General features: G+C 47.3%; 1 protein-coding gene across 1 annotated transcript in view; it reads right to left on the bottom strand.

Moving 5' to 3' along the window:
- Positions 1-19,102, bottom strand: part of TBC1D10A (TBC1 domain family member 10A) — a 34,093-nt gene extending 14,991 nt beyond the window's left edge. The window contains exon 1 of the mRNA XM_053589593.1: positions 18,678-19,102. Coding sequence (XP_053445568.1) covers positions 18,678-18,982 — 305 coding nt within the window. The 5' untranslated portion in view covers positions 18,983-19,102. The remainder of the gene's footprint in view (positions 1-18,677) is intronic.
- Between the last annotated feature and the right edge of the window lie 6,516 nt (positions 19,103-25,618).

Here is a 25,618-nt window from a genome sequence, read left to right as displayed (position 1 = left end):
ATTTCTACCCATCAAAATCCTGTACACACTTCAAAGCCCCATCAAATACTAGCTCTTGTTTTTGTACATCTACTGACTGAGCAGCTATCAAAAGTGCGTATTGTTCTATGGTGAGGGCCTCTGGGGCAATTGTGGGGATGTATTCCTGTGACTAGAACAAAGTCTTGATCCTCATGCAGTTGACATTCTGGTGGCCACTAAGTGTGGGGATAACAAACATCTCGGCATCAAGATCCATGCCAAGCAGGCAGACTAGCACCAAAGCAGGAGGAGATAGGCTGGGGCAGAAACTCCTGGCGTAGCCAGAGCACATATCAACTGAGCAGGCTTCCTCCAAGCAGTGATTCCCAGGAAATTCTCAAGTTCACATAACTGAGGGGCAAAGAGAAGGACACTAAAATTTGTAGGCTAGGCATTCTATATATGCTTTCTAATTCAGCTTACAGAGCAATATTGGCAGCAAAAACAACAAAATGTACATGTGCATCTCTCTGTATACACATACTCTTTTCTTTTTTTTATTTTTTTTGGTTTTTGGCCAGGGCTAGGTTTGAACCCGTCACCTCTGGCATATGGGACCAGCACCCTACTCCTTGAGCCACAGGCGCCGCCCACATACTCTTTTCTTAAAATTACTTTAAAGTGGTGGATTATGGATCTTTTACATTTCTTTTTGTGCTTTTTATGTTTGTTTTTAAATTAAAAATGTACTTGTCTTAGATTATGGCTGAGGGGAAAAAGGTACTTGACAACATTAACAGAATAAAACATTAATGGCAGATGGGGAAACAGAGGCTCACAAAGGTAAGGTACCCAGGAAAGGTATCTTGCTCAAAAAGCAACTTAATGGAAAAACCTAGCCTCAAATGAAAGTCAGGTCCTAGCCAAGAGACACACTCAGCACTGCCTGACCTCCCAGGGAGGAGCACAGGGTCAGAGACACTCAAGGCAGTTTGGAGGAGGCTCCCAGGAACAAGACACGGTGGGGCTGGGGCTTGGCCCAGGCTTTGTGTCTCTGATTCTCTCTCTGCCGGAAGGAAATGTATTGCTATGACTTTTACTGGTTGGAAGAACAGAGGGAGGGGCCCTGGCAGAGCTGAGGCCACCACAACACAAAAGGGCAGATCCTCTTCTACAGTGCACTTTAACTGGGGGAACTGCCAGGGCTAAGAGCAGCCTTGAAGTTGAACAGCTGGGAAGGAAGAACAGCCTAGGCCCCCTTGACACTGACAAGTCACCCCTTCCCTCTTGAACTGCTGCCCCTTTGACCACCTAGAGGGAAAAGTCGACACAAAGCCATTCCCTTCCTTTCTCTTTCTGATAAAAGCAAAACTGGGACTAAGCCTTGAGGTTAGGTAATTTACAAAGGGACACACATCTCCCAAATACCCAGAGAACAGAAACCAATGGCCCACACATCCCAGGCCACTTGCAACACCTCGCTTATGCAACATGTCCAGGCATGAGCTTTAGAGTTAACTAAATAAAATGGTGCCCACACTGAGTCAACAGGCAGTTCTGGGAGTTATGGATGTAGATAATAGCTGAGCCAATCAACCCCGCTGCACAAATGATGAAACTAAGGCTCAAAGAAGGCAAGGCTTGCACCCAAGATTACCAGTTTCTAAAGAACTCCCATGTGCTTAAATACAAGTCCATTTGACACCTCAACCCTCAGTCTGGCTTTGTTGATAAAATCTTACTGCAGGGCCTCTGAGATACCCATTCTCCCAACTGTAGAAACACAGAGGAACATGTTCTGAGTTCTTTTAACTGATGCCAGATAACAGCTTTGGCAGTTTCAGTCTCAATGTCAAACCGGAATTTCAGTAGGGTACAAAACAAACTACCATATTTCCTGGATTCTAAGATACCACAGATTTTAAGCTATACCACAGATTTGGTGAGCTCTTTTCAGAAACAAACAAAAACCTCTCACTCTACTAAACTCACTTTTACTATTTTAAATGTACAGGTCAATCAAAAAGGTCCATTTTGATGTTAAAATCTTAAACTGGGAAATTTTGAGGAATATGGTCATTTGAATGATTTTTCCTTCAACAGCAGGGGGGCTTAATGTACTTGATGATGTTGAGAAGGAAGCCACTGGAGTTATGGCTGTTCCCATCATCCAGCACACACACACTGTGAGGATAACCACAAGTTCTCTAACTGCAGGTAAACATCTCCTTGTGCACAGCATGTGCTCCCAAAGGGCTGCAGATTCTTCATTTTTTAAAAATCAGAAGATTTGGGCACCGCCTGTGACTCAGAGGGTACGGCGCCGGCCCAATATACCAAGGGTGGCAGGTTCAAACCCAGCCCCGGCCAAACTGCAACAAAAAATTAGCAGGGCATTGTGGTGGGTGCCTGTAGTCCCAGTTCCTTGGGAGGCTGAGGCAAGAGAATCGCGTAAGCCCAGGAGTTGGAGGTTGCTGTGAGCTGTGACTCTATGGCACTCTACAAAGGGTGAAAAAGTGAGACTTTGTCTCTAAAAAAAAACACAGGAGGTTCATGTACTTCAATTGAGTCAGTTAGAACCTTGGAAATCTGATATGGCTACTGTCTGACACAGCAATCCCTTTTATAACAGGCAAGTCCCCTTCCCTCTCTGAGCCTCAGTTTTCTTATATGTTTAGACAGCCTGTGCTGTGAATTTGACATCTAAGGATACCCAGTGAGGAGCTGTGAGATGAACCCAGGGTCTGGGGGTCCCTGCAAACAGTGTGATGGTGTAGAGGCTCTGGTGGCTTCCTCCTGACAGTGGGAGAGAGGATATGAGGGTATTGCTAGTGAAAATGAAGCTGATCCAGGATAAGGAACCAAATGGCCCATAGAGGAGGCTTCATATATGAGGGGCCTCACTCACCCTCCAGAACCCCCCTCTTTCCTTAAGGTGGCTGGAGGGAGTCTGTGGGAAAAAAAAAGAAAGAAAGATAGGAAAGAAAGAACCTAATGAGACCAGTCTCTTGTAGTTCAGCCTCTGCTGGAACTCTTCCAGATATATGCCTCAAGACCTCCAGGTGAAGTAACCCTGTTGTTAAAGGTTCTGTTAACTTGCTTCCCATGCTATACCAAATTTTTCCTAGCATCTACCTATAATCTGAACAGCCCCTTCAGAGGCTGCACAATTCTCAGACTTCTCTCACATCCTGCAACACATGCTTATCCCTTGTCATTCACCCATCCCTACCTGGAATACTCTTTCTTCTCCCCGCTCCAAGTCACAGTAACCAATATGACATTAGAAACCACAACTCCAAGGGCAGGCACAGTGGCTCTTGTCTGTAACCCTAGCACTCTGGGAGGCCAAGGCAGGTGGATTGCTTGAGTTTAGGAGTTGGAAACCAGCCTGAGCAAGAGCAAGAACGAGACCCCATCTCTAAAATAAAAAACTAGCCAGCCATTGTGGCAGGCACCTGTAGTCCCAGGTACTTGGGAGGCTGAGACAAGAGTATCAGTTGAGCCCAAGAACTTGAGCTATGGTGCAGTGGCACTCTATCAAGGGTGACAGTGTGAGACTGTGTCTCAAAGAAACAAGCAAGCAAACAAACAACCCACAAGTATAGTAGTAATAACATTAGCAACAATAGTTACCACTTGTATACCATTTACTGTTTACCAATTTCTTCTTCAATGCTTTATATAGGTTTCTCACATGCACACTTCATAATAACCCTACCACAATATCATTTTTTCCATTTTGCAGTAGAATCCAAGACTCTAGTAAGGTTGAAACCTTACTTAAGACCATGTGGCTCTAAGTTGCACAGCTGGGACTAAATCCCAGGCCTATCTGACTCCAAAGCACTTGCTCTTGACCCCTGAACTACACTCTTCAGCCTCCACATGGCCTACATGCCTACTACAGATCTCATTAACTGTCCTCCAGCCTGAAGATCTTCATCCTGGCTTAGAACACCATTTCTCACACTTTTTAAACTGAGACCCACAGTGAGAAATACATTTTCTACTGAGTTTATACATATAAATAAATACACACACAAAATATATTTTATGAAACAAATTGTTCTGACATGTACTAATGTACTTTGATATTTTTGGTTCAATTTTATGTTATTTTTATTCTTTAAATGCCTGCCACAATCCCCTAAAATTGATGGAAGTCTGAAATGAGCACTTCATTACAACTTGCTCATTGTGTTCAGCACTGTCCCTTCCTACCTGGACAAGGTCTTGAACTTCTCTAACTCCCATCATATACCTCACAGGTGCTTAACAGGTACCTGGCTGGTTTTCTCCATGACATCATTACTTTCATTTGCTGCTACATTAAGAGTTACAAGCCACTCTGTCTATAGCAATTTTATTTGTGTCTCTAATAGTGGAGCCCTCATGGATTAATTAATTACTATTTCCATTTGGCCCATGAGAGACTCGACCTGATCAGAGAGGTTTTGTATGACTTGGGCAAAGTTCCCCTCTGCCTCAGTGACTCATGGACTGCTTCTAACTCCCTGGGGAAGGCTATGGGGAAATAGGATCCTTGTCCAGATGCTACTGTGTATCTTGATTTCTGGTCCCTAAGCCACTAGGGACAGTGTAACTCCTTTCCCTCCAAATATTCTGACAGCCCCAGAGAGCAGCCTGCTCAAACCTAGCAATGCTCAGTGTTACCAATATGTTGGAAGGGCATAGCTTGTCATCACAAACCTGGGCAATCTGCTGTTTGCGGGCATCCCCATCTCCCAGAGGAAAGGCACAGAAGAGACAAAGATGGTACCTGGTCACAGACCTTGTCAGGCTCCTGGGCTGAGCTAGGTAGGCTTAGCCATGCTATGCCATGCCATGGCCCAAGGTGGCAGTGCATCTGGTTCCTGGTTCCTCAGCCTTCTCCTGAAACCCATACACTGGAGGCTTTCAAAAGCTCAAAGGGACAATACTAGTTTCCAAGGCCACTATGACCAAAGGCTAGGGTTCTCCTTCCCTTTGTCCTAAGATCTGCTTTCTTCCCAAGCACAGATCAGCCCCTCTGGGTAGGCAGACTCAGTGGGGGTGGTGCCCATGTCCATGACTCCTTTATCCTATGGTAGAAAATAAGGCTTGGTCTCAAGGAACCCTGTCTAACCCTCTCCTCCAAGTTTCACTCATTCCCCAAACCAACCCAAACAAAGAGAAACATACTCCAAGTAGAAAGCCTGTGGTCACAAACCACAGAACTAATCCACTTCATCTCACTCATTAGGGAGCCCAGGTGGAGTATGGGGAAGAATACACGTAGTAGAAACTTTGGAGTCAACTGAGATAGGTATCCCAGTTCCTCTACCTACTAGCTGGGAGACTAGAGGCAAAACACTTGACTTCTCAAGCTTCAGTCTCTTTTATTAAGTGAGATCATAATATACACATCACATTTTATAGGGCTGCAATGAGCGATAAATGTATACAAGGTCCCAGCCTGGGTGGCTAGCAAATGGTAGACATTAGGCAATTGGAATTTGCAGTTTATCTACCACTTTCATATCTCTTTTCTCATCCGACTGGTCTCCTCCACTGAGGTAGAGAGGATATGATTATCACTATTTTACCCATGAAATAACTGAAGTCCTGAGAGATTACATAATTTGCTCAATGACAAATTATAACTCTGGCTTCCTAACCCCATCTCTACATCTATGTGAAGCAGGGCAAATTGCTGAGCTTCCAGTTCCTTGTGTAATGTGGGGGCAATGCCAGCTCCTTAGAGGGCAGCAGTAAAGATAATGTGAGGCAGTAAAAGCTGACATGTTTCGAGCACTGGCCATATACTAGCTCTACCAAATACTACATGGGTATGTAATTACCTAGGAAGTGGCTTTTATTATCTCCACTTAATAGACAAGAACACTAAGATTCATCATGGTTGAGTAATCTACCCAAGGGTACAGAGTCAGGACGTGGAGGCTACCTCTTGAGCACTAAACTATCTAAAACATATAAAGTGCCCCGCACATAACAGTTCCTTACTCCCTGTCACATTCCCTTCCTTCTTCTTTACCACACTCTGTGCTGAGAAGAGCTGGTGACAATCTGGCTTGCTTCACTCTCCCTTGTACCAATGCAGGCTAGGTTCTGCGCCTGCCTCTCTTTCCCATGAGGAATTCCTGGCTCTGCTCCTTAACAGGGCTGGGTCAGTGCACACTAGTAAACAGGTTCTCTCCACCCTTCACTGGCCTTGGTGCCCTAGGGCTCTGCCCAGCTCTACCTTGCTCCATGAAGAAATGGTTCCTTTGGCCACCAGACTTGGTGGCTCCAAAATGCAAAGAACCACCATCCCCACTCACCAAGGAAAGCTCAGACCACAACAGAAACCCCCAAGGCAGCTCTCTGACAACTGCAGGAGAGGCAAAACAGAAGACATCCCTCCCCAAACCCTAGCCCCTACCAGGCGGTGCTTCTTGAAATTCGCTGCTGGTGCCTAGGTCATTAGATCATAATCTCCCTGCAGACACCTAGGAGCCACTTATTTTTAATATTTGTTTTAACTTTTTTTCTGAGGCAGGGTCTTACTCTATTGCCCAGGTAGAGTGCAGTGGTGTCATCATAGCTTACTTCCCTTGATTCTGGGCTCAGGGGATCCTCCTACCTCAGTCTCCCAAATAGCTGGGACTACAGGCATGGGCCACCACACTTGGCTAATTTTTCTATGTTTAGTAGAGATGAGGTCTTGGTCTTGCTCAAAATCCAGAGCTCAAGCAATCTTCCCACCTCAGCCTCCCACAGCACTAGGATTACATGCCCAAGCCACCATACTTATCCCACCCCACTTTGACTCACATATGACCCTTGCCTATCCTTACCAAATTGCTAGTTCTTACTGATAGATCTTACCAAATTAGTCTTGACTCATTGTTTATGTAAAGCCCCTTGTCTGCCCAGACTCCATCATGACTCCCTACTGCCCTCCTTGTCCAAAAGAAACCTCAGGCCCTGGCTCTCAGGCCCTCCTGTTCCCTACACATCCCTCTTTTTTGCCCTAGTCCTATCTCTAGGTGCCTCTCCTCCTGAGCCATCCTCCCCCATTTTTAATTTGGTCCCATCATTTTGGGAGGCCTTTTTCAGAACTCTCTCATCTCTACAAGCCTTGCCTAACTACTCCAGGGACAGACCATATCAGCCCCTCATTATATTCCACACACATCACTCTAGAGCCTGGGTTCCAGGCCCAGAATCTACAAAGATGAATAACATGCAGTCTCTTCCCTTGAGGAGGTCAACCTGGCAGAGGAGACAGATGGGTGGGACTAGCATACATAGAAGAAATGCTGTCACAGAAGCATGTAAAAGGTGCTAGGAGGCTGCAAGAAGTCCCTAGGGTGAGGGCAAGGGTGTTTAGGGAAAGTTTTAAAGCAGAGCTGACTTCTGAACTGGGATTTGAAGCGTGACAGGAAGTAGCCAGGCTGAGAAAGGGGAAAGGACACACTAGGCAGAAAACTCAGTGTGTGCAAGTGCAAGTTAACAGGAAAGGGCATGGCCTGTTTGAGGAATGTGAGTGGTCCAGCAGAGCAGAGGCAGCTTCTCCACTGGACTGTCCACTCCGCTGATGCAGCATTCCATAAGAAGGTATGCTCCTGGAGGGCAGGGTTTCTATCTGCCTCATTCTCTGTAGAATGTCCTGGGCCTAGAATAGTTAGTGCCAGATTTATCATTTATCACTGGTGCTCAATAAATGTTTGTTAACTAATATATTAGCTTTGTGACCTCAAGCTGACACTCTAAGTTTCAGTGTTGACAGCAACAGATAGGAATATTGTCTTCTACTTTGCAATCAGGTGGGTAAACACAGTAACAGCTTGATAAAGGGCATCCTCTCTGGCCTAATACCAGATCTAGATCTTCCTTGAAGCCCAACACAGGGCTGAGGACAGATCTGCATAACAACAGCGTTTTACAACATTACAATTCTAATATTCAATTAACTTAACTGCATGCCTCTTAAAATTCTTACCAGGCACTTGCTATGCACCAGACACAGTGCTCTGTACTTGACTTGCATTATTTCATTTAATCCTGACAAGCCTATGAGATAAGTCCTCTAATTATCCATCCCCTGTGCAGATGAGGAAACTCAGATTACCAGCAAGCCAATAAGTAGCCAAAGTCTATGGTAAGCAGGGGATGGCCCTGAGAAGTCAATCCAGGCTCAGCTCTGCTCTATCACTTGACTCTAGTATTGAGTATTGTCCACCAGGCTGGGTGCATGCAAGCCTGCTCCCCAGGAACTTGGAGCTCAGTGGACTCAGCTACAAACTATGTGATGCTTGACATGTCACTTTACTTCTCAGGGACTTGGTTTCTGTCTCTGTAAAATGGGGATTATGATGACAACTATATCTTACAGAATTAAATGAGGTGGCCCAGTTGAAAACCTGATGCACCATAGGGGCACCTCTGTGAAATGCCATTACCGTGACTATGTTGGGAGGACAGAAGGGATCACTAAGAGGCAGGACAGAAAGCTTAGCCTTAAAGTCTGCAAGGAAGAGGTGGTGCCTTCTTCCCCAAGTAACTGCCAGGAGGGCAGAGGCCTCAGGCAGCACTATGGTTGTATGCCTTGAGTTGACTCTTTCAGGAGGACTACCTACCTCTGCTCTCACTTCTGCTTTATCTTCACAGGCCAAGGAGAAGGAAAATCTGGCCCTCAGATCAGGGCCTATTCCCAATGACTCAGTGAGGAACTGATGGGGTGGTGAGGGGGATTCCCAATATGCCTTGGCAGGCTGGGCAGCTCTAGACCACAAGCTCAGTGGAAGTGGTTCCTGCTGAGCTCTAAATCCCTGGGGTGGGTGGGCACAGCATTTGAGGAAAGCCAGATTTTCACACCCATGCTGCCTTCTCCCCACCATTATTCCAAAAGCCTAAGGTGAAATCTCAGAGGGTAATTCACACTTGAATTGTGGGTACCACCAGGTTCCATGGAATCCTTCCTTTTGGCAGATGTGCTAAGTGCTTTACCAATACCATCACCATTAAATCCTCATAACACTGCACCTCCCAATGCCACCCTGGTCCATTTATAGACTCAGAAATGTTACATGCCTAGAAAGCGACAGAGCCAGGACCCAAAGGCAGGTCTGCTAGTGTCTTGGATCTGGGCTTTCCCAGGCCCAAGTTTAGATTTTCTGTTCTTGTGAAGCCAAGACAGAGGGGAAAGGGAAAGAAGCAGCATCCTCTACAAGTGGCAGGCCAAGACAGAGTACTTCTGTCCAGGGCCCAGAATGCACTGAGGAAGAACAAGAGCTCTCCATACTTAGATTCCTTCACTGAGCCCCTCACAACCCAGCTGGTTGTATTGGGGTACATATGAGGGGCTGTGTGTGGAGATCTGGGACAGGAGTTGTGCCATGCGTCATAACAACTCAGCAACAAAACAACCCAAGAAGCTCGTTAGGTGAAATACAGATGCTTATGGCTGGGACAAAGAGGGGGAGGCGAGGTCACATAGTGGCCATCAGCTACTGCGTAAGCCAGTGTAAGATGGAAAATTGGGAAGGAGGAGTCCTGAGTTCCAGGCCCAGTTTCATCACTTGCTCAGCCTCAGTTTTTTTTTGTCTGTAAAGGGTAACTAATACCCTACTAATTTCCCATTGTTGTATAAAGGTTACTGTAGGCAATGGGAATGAAAGTACTTTGTAGACTAAAGAGCTATATAGGCTTGGCACCCGTAGCACAGCACCAGCCATATACACTGAGGGTGGTGAGTTCAAACCCAGCCCAGGCCAGCTAAAACAACGACAACTGCAACAAAAAATAGCCGGGCATTGTGGGGGGTGTCTATAGTCCCAGCTACTTGGGAGGCTGAGGCAAGAGAATCGCTTAAGCCTAAGAGTTTAAGGTTGCTGTGAGCTGTAATGCCTCTACTGAGGGCAACATAGTGAGACTCTATTTCAGAAAAAAAAAAAAGAAAAAAAAAAGAGCTAGGTAAATCAAAACATCCTTTGATTTGATTACACCCCCAAAGACATGAGGGTCATTGGTCCTGCACACAAAGAGAAGTTCTCTTTTACAAGATGAACAGAACATTCTGGAAGCACTGGTTTTTGTGGGAAATGCTGTGATGATCTCTTGTACTTGTGTGGTACCATGCAAAGAACTTGAACTTCCCAAAACATTTTACATATACTCCAAGGTCAGTGTCAGAATGTCAGAAGTAGACATCGTCAACATTATACCATTAAACTGTTTTATTATGTGGGGGAAGCTGAGGTTTAAAGAGATTAAGTAACTTTCTCAAGGTCACATAGATAGTCAGTAGCCCAGGATTGGGGGTCTCCTAATCCCTGTTTGGCAGCTTTGTTTATGCTATGCTCCTAATCCAGTTATCTCATTGGATCCTCATGATCCTTTGTATACAGCCACACCTCTAACTACTTGTTTAATAGCTGACTTCACTGCATGGGTGTAAGTCCTGTGTCAGCAGGACCAAGTCTATATTCTGAACCTAGCACAGGGTTACACACATAGTAAATTCTGAATGAAAAAGAGGGAGGCTTGGGGTGGTGGTGGTGCCTGTGGCTCAGTGAATAAGGGCACTGGCCCCCTATGCTGAGGATGGAGGGTTCCAACCTGGCCCTGGCCAAACTGCAACAAAAAATAGCCAGGTATTTGTGGCGGGTGCCCATAGTCCCAGCTACTCAGGAGGCTGAAGAAAGAGAACCACTTAAGCCCAAGAGCTGGAGGTTGCTGTGAGCTGTGATGCCACAGCACTCTACTAAGGGTGACAAAGTGAGACTCTGTCTCTAAAAAAAAAGAAAAAGATAAAGAAGGAGGATTAGTCTCGTGGTTGGGGCACCCTGGACCCTGTGCCTGGTTCAAAGTGCTTTCTCAGATGTGAGCCTAAATGCAAATTTCTTTCTTTCTTTTTTTTTGCAGTTTTTGGCCGGGGCTGGGTTTGAACCTGCCACCTCCGGCATATGGGGCTGGCACCCTACTCTTTTGAGCCACAGGCGCCACCCCTAAATGCAAATTTCTAGCTAGAATCTCTCATGGCTGAGAAACTGCTCGTGTTGCCCCTAAGTAGTACTGAGGGCCCTACTCGTAAGTAATGGACTTGCTTCCACTATCTCAGCTAAGGCATGAGCTCCAAGAACAGAATAAAGACACTAGGTGAGGTCCAGCAGGCCCTCAGCAGCCATCTATTTCCCTTTGATCAGTTTACACTGTGCCTAAAGACCCAAACCTACCCCCCTGCAGGTGCCATGCCATCCTAAGGTAGGTTTCTATGCCCTCAGGCCTCATTTTTCTCTCCTTGGAGAGGAGCCTGGTTCTCCTTGAAGCCTTCCTTGCCATCCAGTATGTTTACCAGGCAGAGACCACAAAGCTCAGAACCACTCACCCCACTTTCTCCCCAACCAGGTCAGCTACCCTGCTCTCCTGCTGGAGTGAGACAAAGAACCCCTTGATATGCTAGCCATGCCAGGCATCTTGGGGAGCACAGGACTGTGACAAAGGAGAGTTAGCAGCAACTCACTGCCTACTTCAGAGAAAGGACATAGCTCCATAATGGGCTAGGTGAGCAGCCAGGGCACTTCAGATAGTCTAGAGCCTTCCTACCTCCCATCAGCCCACACAGCTAGTCATGAACCAAGCCCCAGTGATCTGCTGGCCTCTTTATCCTCAAAGCTCCAGATCTCTTCCAGGCCTCAGCACAGCCCTTTGGACTATCCTGAATTCTCTCAACAGATCTCACTGCCTGCAGTCCAGCACCTCCTTATGCCATCTTCCATGCCAGACCCCCGTTCACAAAACACAGGAGGCCTCAGCCTGATATTCATGGCTAGACTCGACTGCCCAACCTACTTCCCTAGCTTATCCTGGCTTTCTGTCATCTTCCTGCCTCCGACGCTTCTTGTCACCTTTGCTCTTAGTGGCTTTGAGAAGGGCCTTTGCACATGGGTCCTCTCCCATCCTTATCCCCTTCACCGGTCATGCTTTCCCAAGGATCTTCTTCTATGGGCCTTTCTACTAGACCATGAACTGTCCTTGTGCTGAGACCTGCCTTGTCCTCCACCCTTGGATGGAGAGGTAGCCAGGTTTCTGCTAACTCTTGCCTGGATGTGGGGGCCTCAGGGGCAAGTGAGTATCTGGCTCTGGCACCCTGCCTATTGCCACCTTAGCTTAGTCACTGCATTCAATGTCAAGAAACAAGTTCCAGTCCCAGTTCTATCATTTACCAACTGGCAAACCATAGGTAATTTCTTCTCAGGTCCTCAATATGTTCATTCATCTACAGCAGAGGTCCTCAAACTGTGGCCCGCGGGCCACATGAAGCGGTGTGATTGTATTCGTTTCTGTTTTTTTTTTTTTTACTTCAAAATAACATATGTGCAGTGTGCATAGGAATTTGTTCATAGTTTTTTTTTTTAAACTATAGTCTGGCCTTCCAACAGTCTGAGGGACAGTGAACTGGCCCCCTGTTTAAAAAGTTTGAGGATCCCTGATCTACAGAATGGGGATAATCACCCCTCTCAGGGCAAGTGAAAGTTCACTATGGGTGAGGGCTCATTCCTGCCCGTAGGGGCTGGACCTTACTGATACTCATCATCATAGCCAGAGATGGGAAATAGAAAATGAAAAGACACGATTGCGGCCTGGCACAGTGGCTCACGCCTATAATCCTAGGACTCTGGGAGGCTGAGGTGGATGGATTGCTTGAGATCAGGAGTTCAGACCAGCCTAAACAAGAGTGAGATCTTTCTCTAAAAAAAAAAAAAAATAGCTGGTTGTTGTGGCAGACACCTGTAGTCCCAGCTACTTGGGAGGTTGAAGCAAGAGGATCACTTGAGCCTAAGAGTTTGAGGTTGCTGTGAGCTATAACTCCATGGCATTCTACCAACAGCGATGAAGTGAGACTCTCTTTTGGGGGGAAACATAAAAAAAGAAAAGAAGGTGGCGCCTGTGGCTCAGTGAGTGGGGCACCGGCCCCATATACCGAGGGTGGTGGGTTCAAACCGGGCCCTGGCCAAACTGTAAAAAAAAAAAAAAAAGTTACAAAGAAAAGAAAAGAAAAGCCAGGATCAGGTTCGATGCCTATAGCTCAGTGGCTAGGGCGCCAGCCACATAACACCAGGGCTGGCGGGTTCAAACCCACCCCGGGCCTGCCATACAACAAAAAAATAGCCAGGCGTTGTGGCAGGCGCCTATAGTCCCAGCTACTTGGGAGGCTGAGGTGAGAGAATCGCTTAAGCCAAGAGTTTGAGGTTGCTGTGAGCTGTGATGCCACCGCACTCTACTGAGGGTGACGTAGTAACTCTGTCTCAAAAAAAAAAAAAGACAGGATCACTAGCTACTCTAGTCTTTGTGTTGTGTGGGTGGTAAGATAGGATTTTATTAGACAGAAAAGAATACAGAAGAAATAAAAATGCACCAGAGCTTCTGACAAAGGGGAAGACCCAAGTAGGAAGTCTCCCCCACTACTTTTTTTTGAGACAGAATCTCTCTTTGTTGACCTTGGTGGAGTGCTGTGGTGTCATAGCTCATAGCACCCTTAAACTTGGGCTTAAGCGATTTTCTTGCCTCAGCCTCCCAAGTAGCTGGGACTACAAATGCCTGCCACAACACCCAGTTATTTTTAGAGACAAGGTCTTGCTCTGGCTCAGGCTGGTCTTGAACCTGTGAGCTCAGGGAATCTACCCACCTTGGCCTCCCAGAGTGCTAGGATTACAGGAGTGAGCCCTGCGCCCAGCCTTGCTACTCTAGTCTTTAAGAGAGGGAAGAACATCCACTGAAAACCTGCTCTGTGCTCAACTCCTTTCAAATATCAATTCACTTAAATCACAACACTGCAAAGTCAGTATTATCACAACCACTTTGCAGGTGAAAAACTTGAAGATCAGAGAAGTACAACAGCATGTCTAAGATCATACATACAGCCAGACAGCTAGTATGAGGAAGGAGCACAAAGCACCTTCTTTCACTCACCTTGGTGTAAACAGATTGGATGGCTGGACCAGATCAGGCCTCACTGCCCCTCTAGAAGTCCTATGTCAGATCCAGATGCTAGGAGCACAAAACATCAAGCAGGCCCTATTGTCTTATCTCTTTGCCACAGCTTAGGGTTTCCTAGCAGCCAGAAACACAGGCACCTTCCCAGGGAAGCAGCTGGCACACTAGCCCTTTCCTTTACCAATGCAGGTCTTGTCTGAAGCCCTAGAACATACCACAGGGCCATCAAACCAAATTCCTTTGAGGCTGAGAGGAGAGGAGGAGAGAAAATAGAAGGGTCTTATGGTTTAGAGTCACAGACCTGGACTCCATATGTACAATTGGAGATGGGCCAGATGGGCCACCAGGAACCACTCCATTGGCAGCTCCATACTCTTCTAGGATCTATAATAGCTCAAGAAAAGTGGATGCTCTGTACTTAAGAACTGAAAAAGGAAGGCAAGGAGGCAAGCTCTGGCCTGCCAGGGCCCTGGCCCCATACCAGCAAAAATTGGCACAGTCCAAACTATAGGATGCCAATTAACCCAGTTATACAATTTCCAAAGTTGTAGGGCTGGCATAAAAATTGACTAGTGAAGGACCCAGGGAATGAGGAACTGAAGAAACCAACACTGTTATTCCAGATGTTTCTTTCTGGGCCTAGCTCAGATCCCTAGGGGGGATAACAGGAAGCCAACACCCACCGGATCCCAGAGAGCATAACTCCTCACCTAATCTGGCCTACAGACTGAGCAGACTGAGGCTGGATGGGAAGCTTCAGTCTTAGGAAGACAGTCCGGACAATTACATGGGAAAAGGAGAAGGTAGTTGGGGACCAGCTTTCTCATGCCATCTCCCTCAGACCAGGTGGCCTGGTATGCAACTTCTAGCCTTCTTTCCCTTCCTGACCACCACCTCTATGCCACAGAAGTGACACCAAACAAGTCTGTTCTTCCTACCCCAAAGTAACAGGAAGGATAATATCACTCCTCCCACCCTTCCCTGTTAAAAACACATCTTTCTTTTCATCGTCCTTCTCAGGCTTCAATACCCAGCTCGGTCTTCAGTTAAGCCAGTACTAATACTGCCAGCACCCTAGACTGTGCCTATGATACCCACAGGGTCATGTGCTGACTCGCTGATTTCTTGCTTCTGGCTATTGCTCAAGAGCATGCAGGGACCAATTCACTCCCACCAAAGGTTTCCTGCATAGTAGGCTTAAAAGACAGATGAGATGAAAAAGTGAAAAGACCTAAGGCTGGGAATCAGGAATTCCAGGCTCAATTCCCAGCTTTGCTCCTAATAGACTGAAGAAGGAAGGCTAACAACTTCTCTCAGACCTTAGTTTACCTACCTGTATGATGATGGTCACTTTCAGCTTTCTGACTTGAAACATCTATCAGTAAATCATTCAGTAAATAAGTGTTAATTGAGCATTTACTCCATAACAGGCTTGAGGAAAAAAAGTGAATAAGCCGGTTCTAGTCCTGAAGCTGATCAGTCTAATGAACTGGTAATGACAACACATTCTTTTTCTTTTTGTAGAGACAGTTTCACTGTATCGTCCTTGGTAGAATGCCGTGGCGTCACAGCTCACAGCAACCTCCAACTTCTGGGCTTAGGCGATTCCCTTGCCTCAGCCTCCTGAGTAGCTGGGACTACAGGTGCCTGCCACAACGCCCAGCTATTTTTTTGTTGCAGTTTGGCCAGGCTGGGTTTGAACCCACCACCCTCAGTATATGGGACCAGCACCCTACCCACTGAGCCACAGGTGTCGCCTGACAACACATTCTTCTTACCCTGTTAGCCTTCTACACTGCTGGGGGAGTCAGAAGTGCTGAGCTAAGCCAGGAACGATGAGGGCAGACAGGTTCCTTCTACCTCTCTGACACCTGATTTCCTGCAGGGGCCACAGGCCATATTTATGGATGGTGAAGGCAGTGGAAACTTTACTGACCTGAGAGTCTGAAACCCTGGGTTCAAGTCCTGCATCTGCCACTGACATGCTGTGTGATCTTAAGCAAATTATTCTCTCTGAGCCCATTTCCTCATCTGGATAATAAGTAAGCACTAAGCTGGTCGATCTTTTGAGATCCCTTCCATCTCAAACAGTCTATGATTTTTTTGATCTACTCATGCCAGGTACCTAATAGCCATCTGAGCAAAGTAGCCTCTGACTTGCTTTCTTCCCCATCCCCCTAAACCCTGGAAAATACCCAAACTAAACTGTCTTAAGACAACCTTTGGCCCAGAGTAGCTGAAATGGACTTTTAATCTGGAACCAGAATGCCCACCATCTCCACGGCAGCCATTAGTGCTAATGTTTCACTTTTCTAGTATAGCATACAAAACTCCTAGCCCACCAACCATAAGACTGGGTTCAGGGTGGTCACCCTGAAATCTCTCATAACTTCCCATCTTAAGGCCTTGAGCAGGGACTTAGTCTTGGCTTTTTTGAAATCACTGTGTAAACTAAGCAGGAAACATTGAAGCTTTCAGATACCAGAGGTTTTAGGACAGCCAACAAGCTCAAGAAAGTGAGGCAGGAAAGAGAAGCAGACCAGGGATCCCACTTCAGCCTCAGCCCTACACACACTCATGATGTAGAAGGCATCTGCAGAGCCACATCCCAGGTCTGCGGTTGTGGGGTGGGGAAGACAAATGTCTGGCTGCCTGGTTGGGGACTACAGCCAAAGGGAGGTGCTCCCACTGGGGCCTCTCTCTGCCCACAAATACCAGAGATATGCCCTCATTTCTCTCTTCATTTCTCAGACCCTTAGAAGGAAAAGAAAGGAAACTAACATTTTTTTTGCCACTATTTGTGCCAGGCACTGTGCTAGGCACCTTTGCATACCTGATCTCATTATAACCTCCATAATGTTGGAAGTAGGTGTTATTGATGCCCTTTATAGTAAGTAAACAGGCTCAGAGATTCAGGATCTTGCCCAAGGTCACACAGCCAACAAGTATGATTCCTAAGTCTGGCCTTTTCCACTATTATAATGCTCTGCACCCCAAGTTTGGTTGACTGCCTTAAAGCATGTAGTAGGGATTCTCATGCCCTAGAATTCATCAACTAATCTGAGCTCTTCTTTCCAAGATCCCACAAATGCAATGGGGAACTCCTTTCCCAGCTTTCAAGATCGTAACTCTTCTTGGCCCCTGATCCTTGGTGACTTGCCCCCCAGTTCAAAATCACACTCTAAGTCTCTCTTGGGTTCTCACAAGCTGATCCCTGGGAATCAAGTCAGAACATCAAGTAGTGTTCTCTGAGTCCTGGACTGGACTTAGGCTGCTGTAAGAAAGTGGGGAGGGGCTGGAGACAGATCCAGTGGGTAGGAGCAAACCCCCGTTAAGGGAGGGGCCTAGGTTTCTCCTAAAGAGAAGGCCACCTGGTGAATAAGAGGCTTTGAGGCTGGGGAAAATCCCGGAAGTGACCTTTATGGGGCTGCTTGTGTGGGGTGAGGTGTTTAGTCAAGACACTTCCTTAAGTCGTGAGAGAAGCTGGGGAAACCTTGGACAGTCACAACTGGTCAGAGAAGGGGAGGAAGGATACTCTGTGGAGTAGAGTCACGGATAAAGCCTAGGGGCCCCCACTGGTGATTGTGAAGGATTGACTGTGTTGAATGGGAAGCACACATCAGTAGGGAGACTTGTCATTGGTTAAGACAGCACAGAAGGGAGTGGGATCTGAAGTCCATTCTTCCCTAAGAGGTCAGCCAGCTTGTACATACAATCTCCCTAAAAACTGGGCTCAGGGGGTTGTGTGGGGCAAAGTGCAGCCAGCTAAGAGGAAAGGTTCTGCTCCACTGCTTCACATTTCCCTGTCTGCCAGCTGGATGTCTGGGTGCTCTAGAGGTGGGGGTATCTGGGTGTGCTATATGAGCAGAAACCCTGCTGTCTTCCTGTCTGCCCTTCCCCCACAGATCTGTGCTTTGTGGGGAGATGCATGTCCCCAACAGCATACATAGAGTCTGCCTGCTGGCTCCTGTAGCTGTTGGAGCTAATAGTCTGCCCTGGAGGGGTGGGATATCTTCACCCTATAGGTACTGGGAAGGGGGGAGTATGGGCCCACCTGTTGCCAGGGACAGTGAACAAAGCTGAAGGGGAAGGGGGACAGTTCTCAAGAGTTCTGAGTCTTCCATGAGGGTACAGGACTGTCTGTCCCATGATGAGATTAGGAGGGAGCACTCCACTGTCAGTCCATCCAGAGATCAGTCTGTCCTTGGATGGGGGCAGTGCGATCAGACCTTTTGAAGTCTGCCTAAGGTGTCCTGGTGTGGAGGCAGTGCGGGGGTGACACAGCTCTTCTATTGGTCTGTGGGACGGGGTGGGGGAAGAGATGGAAAATATCTGTTTGGGGGATGGCGCCAGCCACCTATGAACCTGTCAGGAGGTGGCAAAGCCAATCAGTCCTAAGGCCAGGGTGGCAGCAGCGGGTCAGGGGGAGGTGTCTGTCGTTCTGCCCCTCAGTTGAGAAGACAGCACTGTCGGTCCTTCCTGGAGGGCAGGTCAGTCTGCCTGGGGGTTGTCGGCCTGTCAGTCCCTAGGTCGGAAGTAGGACCGCCAAAGGGGGGCGGGTCTGTGGAGGGAGGAGGGAGGTGGGGGTGGGGCAGTGGAGAGAAGGGGTCGGCCGTCTCCTCCTGGGAAGGAGAAACGCCAGTCGGTCCAGAGAGAGGCTCTATTCCCGTCCATACCCTCCCCCGCCCCCAGCGTGGACACCGCTTCTGGTTCCGATCCCCGGCGCTACTCACGCGCCCTCGGTGCCCTGCGAGCCCACGATGAAACCAAACTTGTCGATGCGGCGCTCGGCGAAGCCGTTGGCCTCGGAGTCGGAGCCTAGAGAGCTGAGCTCGTCGGCGGTTACGGCGTCGGGGCCCTGAGCCAGACTCTCCCGAGTCCCCGACAGGCTTCCCTCGGCCGCGGGAGCGCGCGGCCCATTCTCTCTGCTGCTTTTCGCCATCCCGGCCGCACCCGCTGCCTGAGCCCTAGCGGCCACCTCAGCCACTTCAGCCGCTTGGCCGCCGCCGCCGCCGCCCCGCCCACGCACTGTGCCCATTGGTCGCCGCAAGGCCAGGGGCGGGGCTTTAGGCCTACTGGGGGTTCTCCCCCGCCCCAAACCCAATGGGCGCCGCGGACCCCGGGCCCCGCCCACCTCCCCTGAGCTGGCGCCAACGGGCCCGACGTGAGAGGGCGGGGCCTCCAATACCAAAGCCCTCCTTCCGGTCCTGCCAATCACAAGAACTTACCTGGACAACCTCCTCCGGCCTTTGCGGGTTGGCCCCAGGCGGAGCCTGTCACCTGCTGCAGCGCTCCTGCGAAGGCTTCCGCCAGGGATTCCGCACCTGCCTCCTGAGCCCCGTTCCTCGCGAGACCCCAGGGACGTGGGTCGGGATTGTTTCACCCCTTCACTTATGAGCAACTCTGAGGAGACCTAAGTGGTCTCAGAGCTACTTAAAACTGACATAGAAGTTTGGCAAGGCCTGAGACAGGCCGCTAAGGGCCTCGAGGCAAGCCCCAAGACGGGGTCTTAAGCCTTGAGTGTTTTCACCAGCCATTTCCTTGATGCCTTGTGGTCCTGATGTTCCTGAAGACTTCAATGTGTGGTTTTCACATTCCATGGGTTTTTGGTTTTCTAAAAACAGGGCAACAGAGAAGATGGGAGTGGGCACAGAATATTTTGGTCTTAAGCCGTCAGTCTGGGAGGATATTCCTCCCTCTCCAGTGGCTGCGGAGTGCGGAGTGGTGGGCTTAGTCCCATCTCCCAGGAAGGCCTCTCATGGAGGTGTTGGCCTAACCCAGAGGCAGATGTGACGCCCCAAGTATGGCAACCCCTTTGACTTTGTAATTCTGGTCCTAGGGTCGTATCCTAAAGATGTTCTAATTCAGCTCTGTGAAGGCACACATACAGAGACGTTCACACCAAGAGTATTTGGGGGAGTTCTTGATACCCTAGCTTCTAATTGTCTTATATCAAACCACCCAGGACTCAAATTTCTGCCCTGACTTTGAGCAAATCACTTGTTTGTTCATCTGTAAAATGGAAATACTGAAAAAATGCCCCCTGGAAGAGCTGTTCTGAGACTTTAGTGTGCAATACATGATAAATATCTGGCTCCAGTAAATAGTAGCCAGGAGTGGTGGTATTTGTACTTTGCAAAGCATGGGCAAATTCATTGTTTTGAGCCTTCCCCCACCACAGCCTGTGGACACAGCAGGAGAGTTTTTACCTGGTTTAATCCATGGCATGTGGCTTTGAAGACTTTACATAGTGTCTGTGCCCCTCAACAACTGAGTGTTCTTGTGCAAAACTGCTTAACTGTTTAGAACCTTGTTTTCTTTTTCTGAGAAAGAGGGATGTCAAAAATTACTTTAAGTCAATCAGCTATGCTTCTGAAGCCTCCAGTACCTAGGAGGCACTTAGTAAATGTTATGTTTCTTTACTTCCTTCAAACGCCAGAGTTTTTTATTAACTTATTTTAATACACCAAGACAATACTCTGGTGAACCAGAGAGTATATTCCTGGCCCAGTGGAGCTTACAGACCAACATGACCAAGCAGACATTTTCAGGCAGTGTGAAGAAAATAAAGCAGGGTAAGCTACAGAGCAGCGGTTCTCAACCTGTGGGTTGTGACCCCTTTTTAACAATGAAAGGGTGCCAGCCCCATATACCAAGGGTGGCGGGTTCAAACCCGGCCCCCGTCAAACTGCAACAACAACAAAAAATAGCCGGGCGTTGTGGCGGGCCCCTGTAGTCCCAGCTACTTGGGAGGCTGAGGTAAGAGAATTGCCTAAGCCCAAGAGCTGGAGGTTGCTGTGAGCTGTGATGCCACAGGACTCTACCGAGGGGGACAAACTGAGACTGTCTCTTAAAAAACAACAACAACAACAATAATACATTGTGGCATTAGGAAGGTTGAGAACCACTGCTATAGAGAATGCTGGGATAGGGACCTGGGGAAGGGATGGAAATAATGGTGCCTTTTCGGGGGACCTGGAAGAATACTAACAGGGATGTTTTACCTATGGCCATAGGCCCCACGCTGATTTTGTGAGGACTATTTTTGCTTTTCCATGGTGTCAGTATCACAAAAGCAAGCATGGACCCTTTTTTTGCTAATCAGCTTTTATTAGTGTTTGTGTATTTAATGTGTGGCTTGAGACAACTTTTATTCTTCCAATATAAGGCAGAGAAAAAATAAAGGTTGGACATATCTGCACCGTACAAGAAACCTGGCAGCAAAGACAAAGCTTCCCCTTGAAGGAGAAACAGGTTTAAAAGATGGTATGATTAGATTGGTGTGAGAAAGCGGGGGGCTGTGAACAATGAATAAACTATCAAAAAGGAATGCCCTGTACAATCACTTGATTCACTGGAATACAAAATACTAGGCCTTTAGGCAATGCTGTGAAACATGCTGGTGAACTGGCTCTTGTGGACAGTCTTTTGAAGATGAGAGATGCTTCCGAGGGGTACAGAAATGTATTGATATCCTGCAGTCTCATGCTGGGGGTCATTCCCAAATTCTGGGCCTAAGGCACAGACCTGGGACTTTCTACTGGATCCTGAAACATGAAATTTGCATGTACTCGGGAAACCTGTCAGCTTTGGGCATGAGCAAAAGTCCAGATGTCATAGCTTTCTTCATAATGATGACAGAGTTGAGGCTCTTCATAATGACAGCTGATGCCTAGCAGCCTGTGAAAAGCAGGCAGACTGTGAAGTATATTTATCCTATTGTGAAGAGAAACTGTTTAGAATTTTTTGGTCCAAATAGCAGAAAACACAAATAGGCTTAAACTAAAATTGTATTTAGTGGGTCCTATAGCTTAAAGAAATTAATAAGTTTTAGGAGCAGTTTGATCCAGACTTATCACCAGCACTATGGTCTCATTTTTCCTTTTTACTCCTTCCTGTGGCTACTTAATTTTCAAGCTAGAGCCTCTCATGGCAGCAGCTCCAAGCCTCACATCTTTCTTCACACATTCACACAAGTGTTCTGGTAGATTCTGGTCAACTGTGGGGAGGCTGCATTCCCTCATGAGTCAGATCATTTATACTGCGTCACATGTCTATCCCTGAACTAAATCACCACAGTTCAAGGATAGGGAACACTGATAGGCTTAACTAAACTCAGGTTAAGGCAATAGTCGTACTTTTCTGTAATGATGTAACAATTAGAAACTGGAGTTTTTTTGTTTTTTTTTTAAAGAGACAGAGTCTCACTTTGTCGCCCTGGGTAGTGCTGTGGCGTCACAGCTCACAGCAACCTCCAGCTCTTGGGCTTAGGCGATTCTCTTGCCTCAGCCTCCTGAGTAGCTGGGACTACAGGTGCCTGCCACACGCCCAGCTATTTTTGTTGTTGCAGTTTGGCGGGGGCCAGCACCCTACTCACTGAGCCACAGGTGCTGCCCCAGAAACTGGAGTTTATCTTTAAAAATTTTTTTTTGCGGGGGACAGGGTCTTGCTATAGTTGCCCAAGCTGGCTTCCAACTCCAGGACTCAAGCAATCCTCCTGCCTCAGCCTCCTGAGTGGCTGAGACTACAGGCACATGTCATCACACCAGCAGTTTATTTTGTCCTGTTTCATGCACTGAACCTAGAATTGTTTGCTTACATGCTTTTTTTAAAATATAACAATGCAGAGTAGTTAAGAGCATATACCCAAATCAGGCAGAGTTAATGATCTTATATTTCACTTTTATTTTTAAAAGAGAAACTTCTGGGGCACACTGTAGCACAGTGGGTAGGGTGCCAGCCACATACACCAAGAATGGCGGGTTCCAACCCAGCTCAGGCCAGCTAAAACGAGGACATCTGCAACAACAGTAATAAAATAGCCGGGCATTGTGACAGGTGCCTGTAGTCCCAGCTACTTGGGAGGCTGAGGCAAGAGAATCACTTAAGCCCAAGTTTGAGGTTGCTGTGAGCTGTGATGCTACAGCACTCTACCCAGGGCGACAGCTTGAGACTCTGTCAAGAAAAAAAAAAAAAAGTAAACTTCTGAAAATCTTATATACTACTATGTGTACCCACATATACCCTTAAATGATATATAAAATACTTTTTGCCTTTCCAGTTTTCTAATTCTAGGGATGTATGTTATGGATGATTGCTAGTTACAACAGATTTTTTACTCAAGGTACAGCCTAACGTAACCTAATATAAGTGTTGTATATATTCTGTCACTACATAATTTTAAAGTGAAATGGGTCTGTTAGTGCTGTATAATGGCTACTCATTCCAAACAGTGGATGGAACTAAGTGACATTGCTTAATGTCTAATGATTCCTGGAGCTCCGATTGCCAGTCTTTAAAATTATGGTAATTGAAAAGTCCTAAGTCCTATCCTGCCTGGTTTTCCCAATGGCCATGTAACAGGAATAACTTTGTTTTACGGTCTGCTCAGCTAGAACAATACAATGTGGTCACCAGTAGATGAACTGCTTCAGCTTTCCAGAGCCTTAACTGGCTACATGACCTTCATTTTAAAAATGGAGTGGACAATCCTTAGGAGATTGTAGTAAGAATCAAAAAAGCTATGCAGCACAGGTTTGTAAACAGGAAGATGCTATCCACACACTGCAGGCCCTGAACAGGAGTGCAATGCCAGGCCACACATGGGGCCTTTGGCCACCAATAGTCAAAAGGTCTCATGGTCAATAGGCTTTCTGCAACTGAGCAAGCCAGGACAGATGTTCATTCAGGAGCTCTGGGAAACTGGACTTGCTCCCAAGAGGGCAGCTCAAAGGGCCCATTCACTCAATATTCACCCCAGAGGCATTCCTGGCCTCAAGTCACAGCCTCTGCCATGGAGGCCATAGGGGGTCATCTATGGACATGAGTGCCCTGACACCATGCCAAGAAAGAACACGGAATATGTTTCTTCCCAAGGTCTCCTGACCCCTTTCCCTCTCTGGTGTTGACCAAGGAGAAGCAACTAAGCAGTGGGCTCACTTTAGGCACCTAAATCACGAAGCCCACTTCAAGAAGGTCAAGTTTGGCTCTAGCCCCTGGAACAAATTTCTAGCAACCTGGCAGGAGGCAAATGTCAGACAGGCTGCAGAATGACGTCCCATTAATCAAGTTTAAAAATGTGAACGATTCAGCAATTTGTAATGAAGCTATGCAACTGGCATTGTAGAAAGGCTCCCTGAGTTTGGAGTTGAGGGCTTTGAGCTTGGCTGACGGGGAGAGGCAGGGACAGGTTGGTGACTAGAGAGGTGGTTTTGTGACCTTGGGAAAACCCTCTAAGCCCTGGAGATGACTGATGGGGCAGCTAGAAGGATCAAATGGAGGGACTGCAAATAAAACACACTGGGAACCCTCAGAGGCTGTATACACAAGATCCTCAAAATGAGATCAGTTTTAACCAGGAAACTGTTATCAACAGGCTCTCATCTTCCTTGTTCTGAACACCTAGAGCCACAGGTATCTCCAGACTAGCTTGATTCCAAAAATAACAGCCTACATCTGGCACTTATTCAGGCAGTAGGAGTGTGCACACATTCTCTTTCCCTTAATACTGTGTGACTATAAGCGAGCAACTTACTCTCTGCGCCTCAGCTTACTCAATGTTCAATAGGAACACTAAGGATTACATGAGTTAGAATTTTAGACTGGTTCATGGGGCGGCGCCTGTGGTTCAATCGGTAAGGTGCCGGCCCCATATACCGAGGGTGGGCCCCGGATGAACTGCAACCAAAAAATAGCCGGGCGTTGTGGCGGGTGCCTGTAGTCCCAGCTACTTGGGAGGCTGAGGCAAGAGAATCGCTTAAGCCCAGGAGTTGGGAGGTTGCTGTGAGCTGTGTGAGGCCACGGCACTTTACCGAGGGCCATAAAGTGAGACTCTGTCTCTACCAAAAAAAAAAAAAAAGAATTTTAGACTGGTTCAAACAGTAAAGAGTAAATTAAATTTTATAAAATCCTTAGAATAGTGCATGACCTTGGCATAATTAAGTATTTATTAAATACATTTTAAAGAGACCTCATCATATCTGCACACTAGTGAAGCTCTGCCAAGGACCCTTAAAGCCAATCAGGTAACAGGTGATTCTAGGCCTACAGGAAACTGCTACCCTCCATGTCTCATCTGCACGTGTCTCTGGGATCTGCTGAACCAGGGACTGTACCACTTGTCCTTGTTCTTCTGTGGTGCCTGGCATGCTGAAGGCTTTTTTTTTTTGGTAGAGACAGAGTTTCACTTTATTGCCCTCGGTAGAGTGCCGTGGCATCACACAGCTCACAGCAACCTCCAACTCCTGGGCTTACGCGATTCTCCTGCCTCAGCCTCCCAAATAGCTGGGACTACAGGCGTCCGCCACAACGCCCGGCTATTTTTTTGTTGCAGTTTGGCCGGGGCTGGGTTTGAACCCACCACCCTTGGCATATGGGGCCGGCGCCCTGCTCACTGAGCCACAGGCGCCACCCTAGGCTTTTTATTAATCTGATAAATATACAGCAATAGGCCTTTGCAGAGTCCCAAAGCTTTAAAAAGGCAACACAAATATGCCTTTTAGAAGCTTAAGAAGAAAAAATCTAATATGTAAAAGATAAGATGGAAGCAAGAATTTAGTTGCAAACCCCAGCATGGCTCAGAGCAGAGAGAAGCCACATAGCATCGTGCAGTGTTCCCAAGGCCTTAAGTCTGGACAGGGTACAAGTGGCCAAGGGACAAGTCTTATCACAGTGA

The sequence above is a fragment of the Nycticebus coucang genome, chromosome 4 (assembly GCF_027406575.1).
Source record: "Nycticebus coucang isolate mNycCou1 chromosome 4, mNycCou1.pri, whole genome shotgun sequence".
NCBI lineage: Eukaryota > Metazoa > Chordata > Mammalia > Primates > Lorisidae > Nycticebus > Nycticebus coucang.
This window is presented reverse-complemented; position numbering and strand designations above follow the sequence as displayed.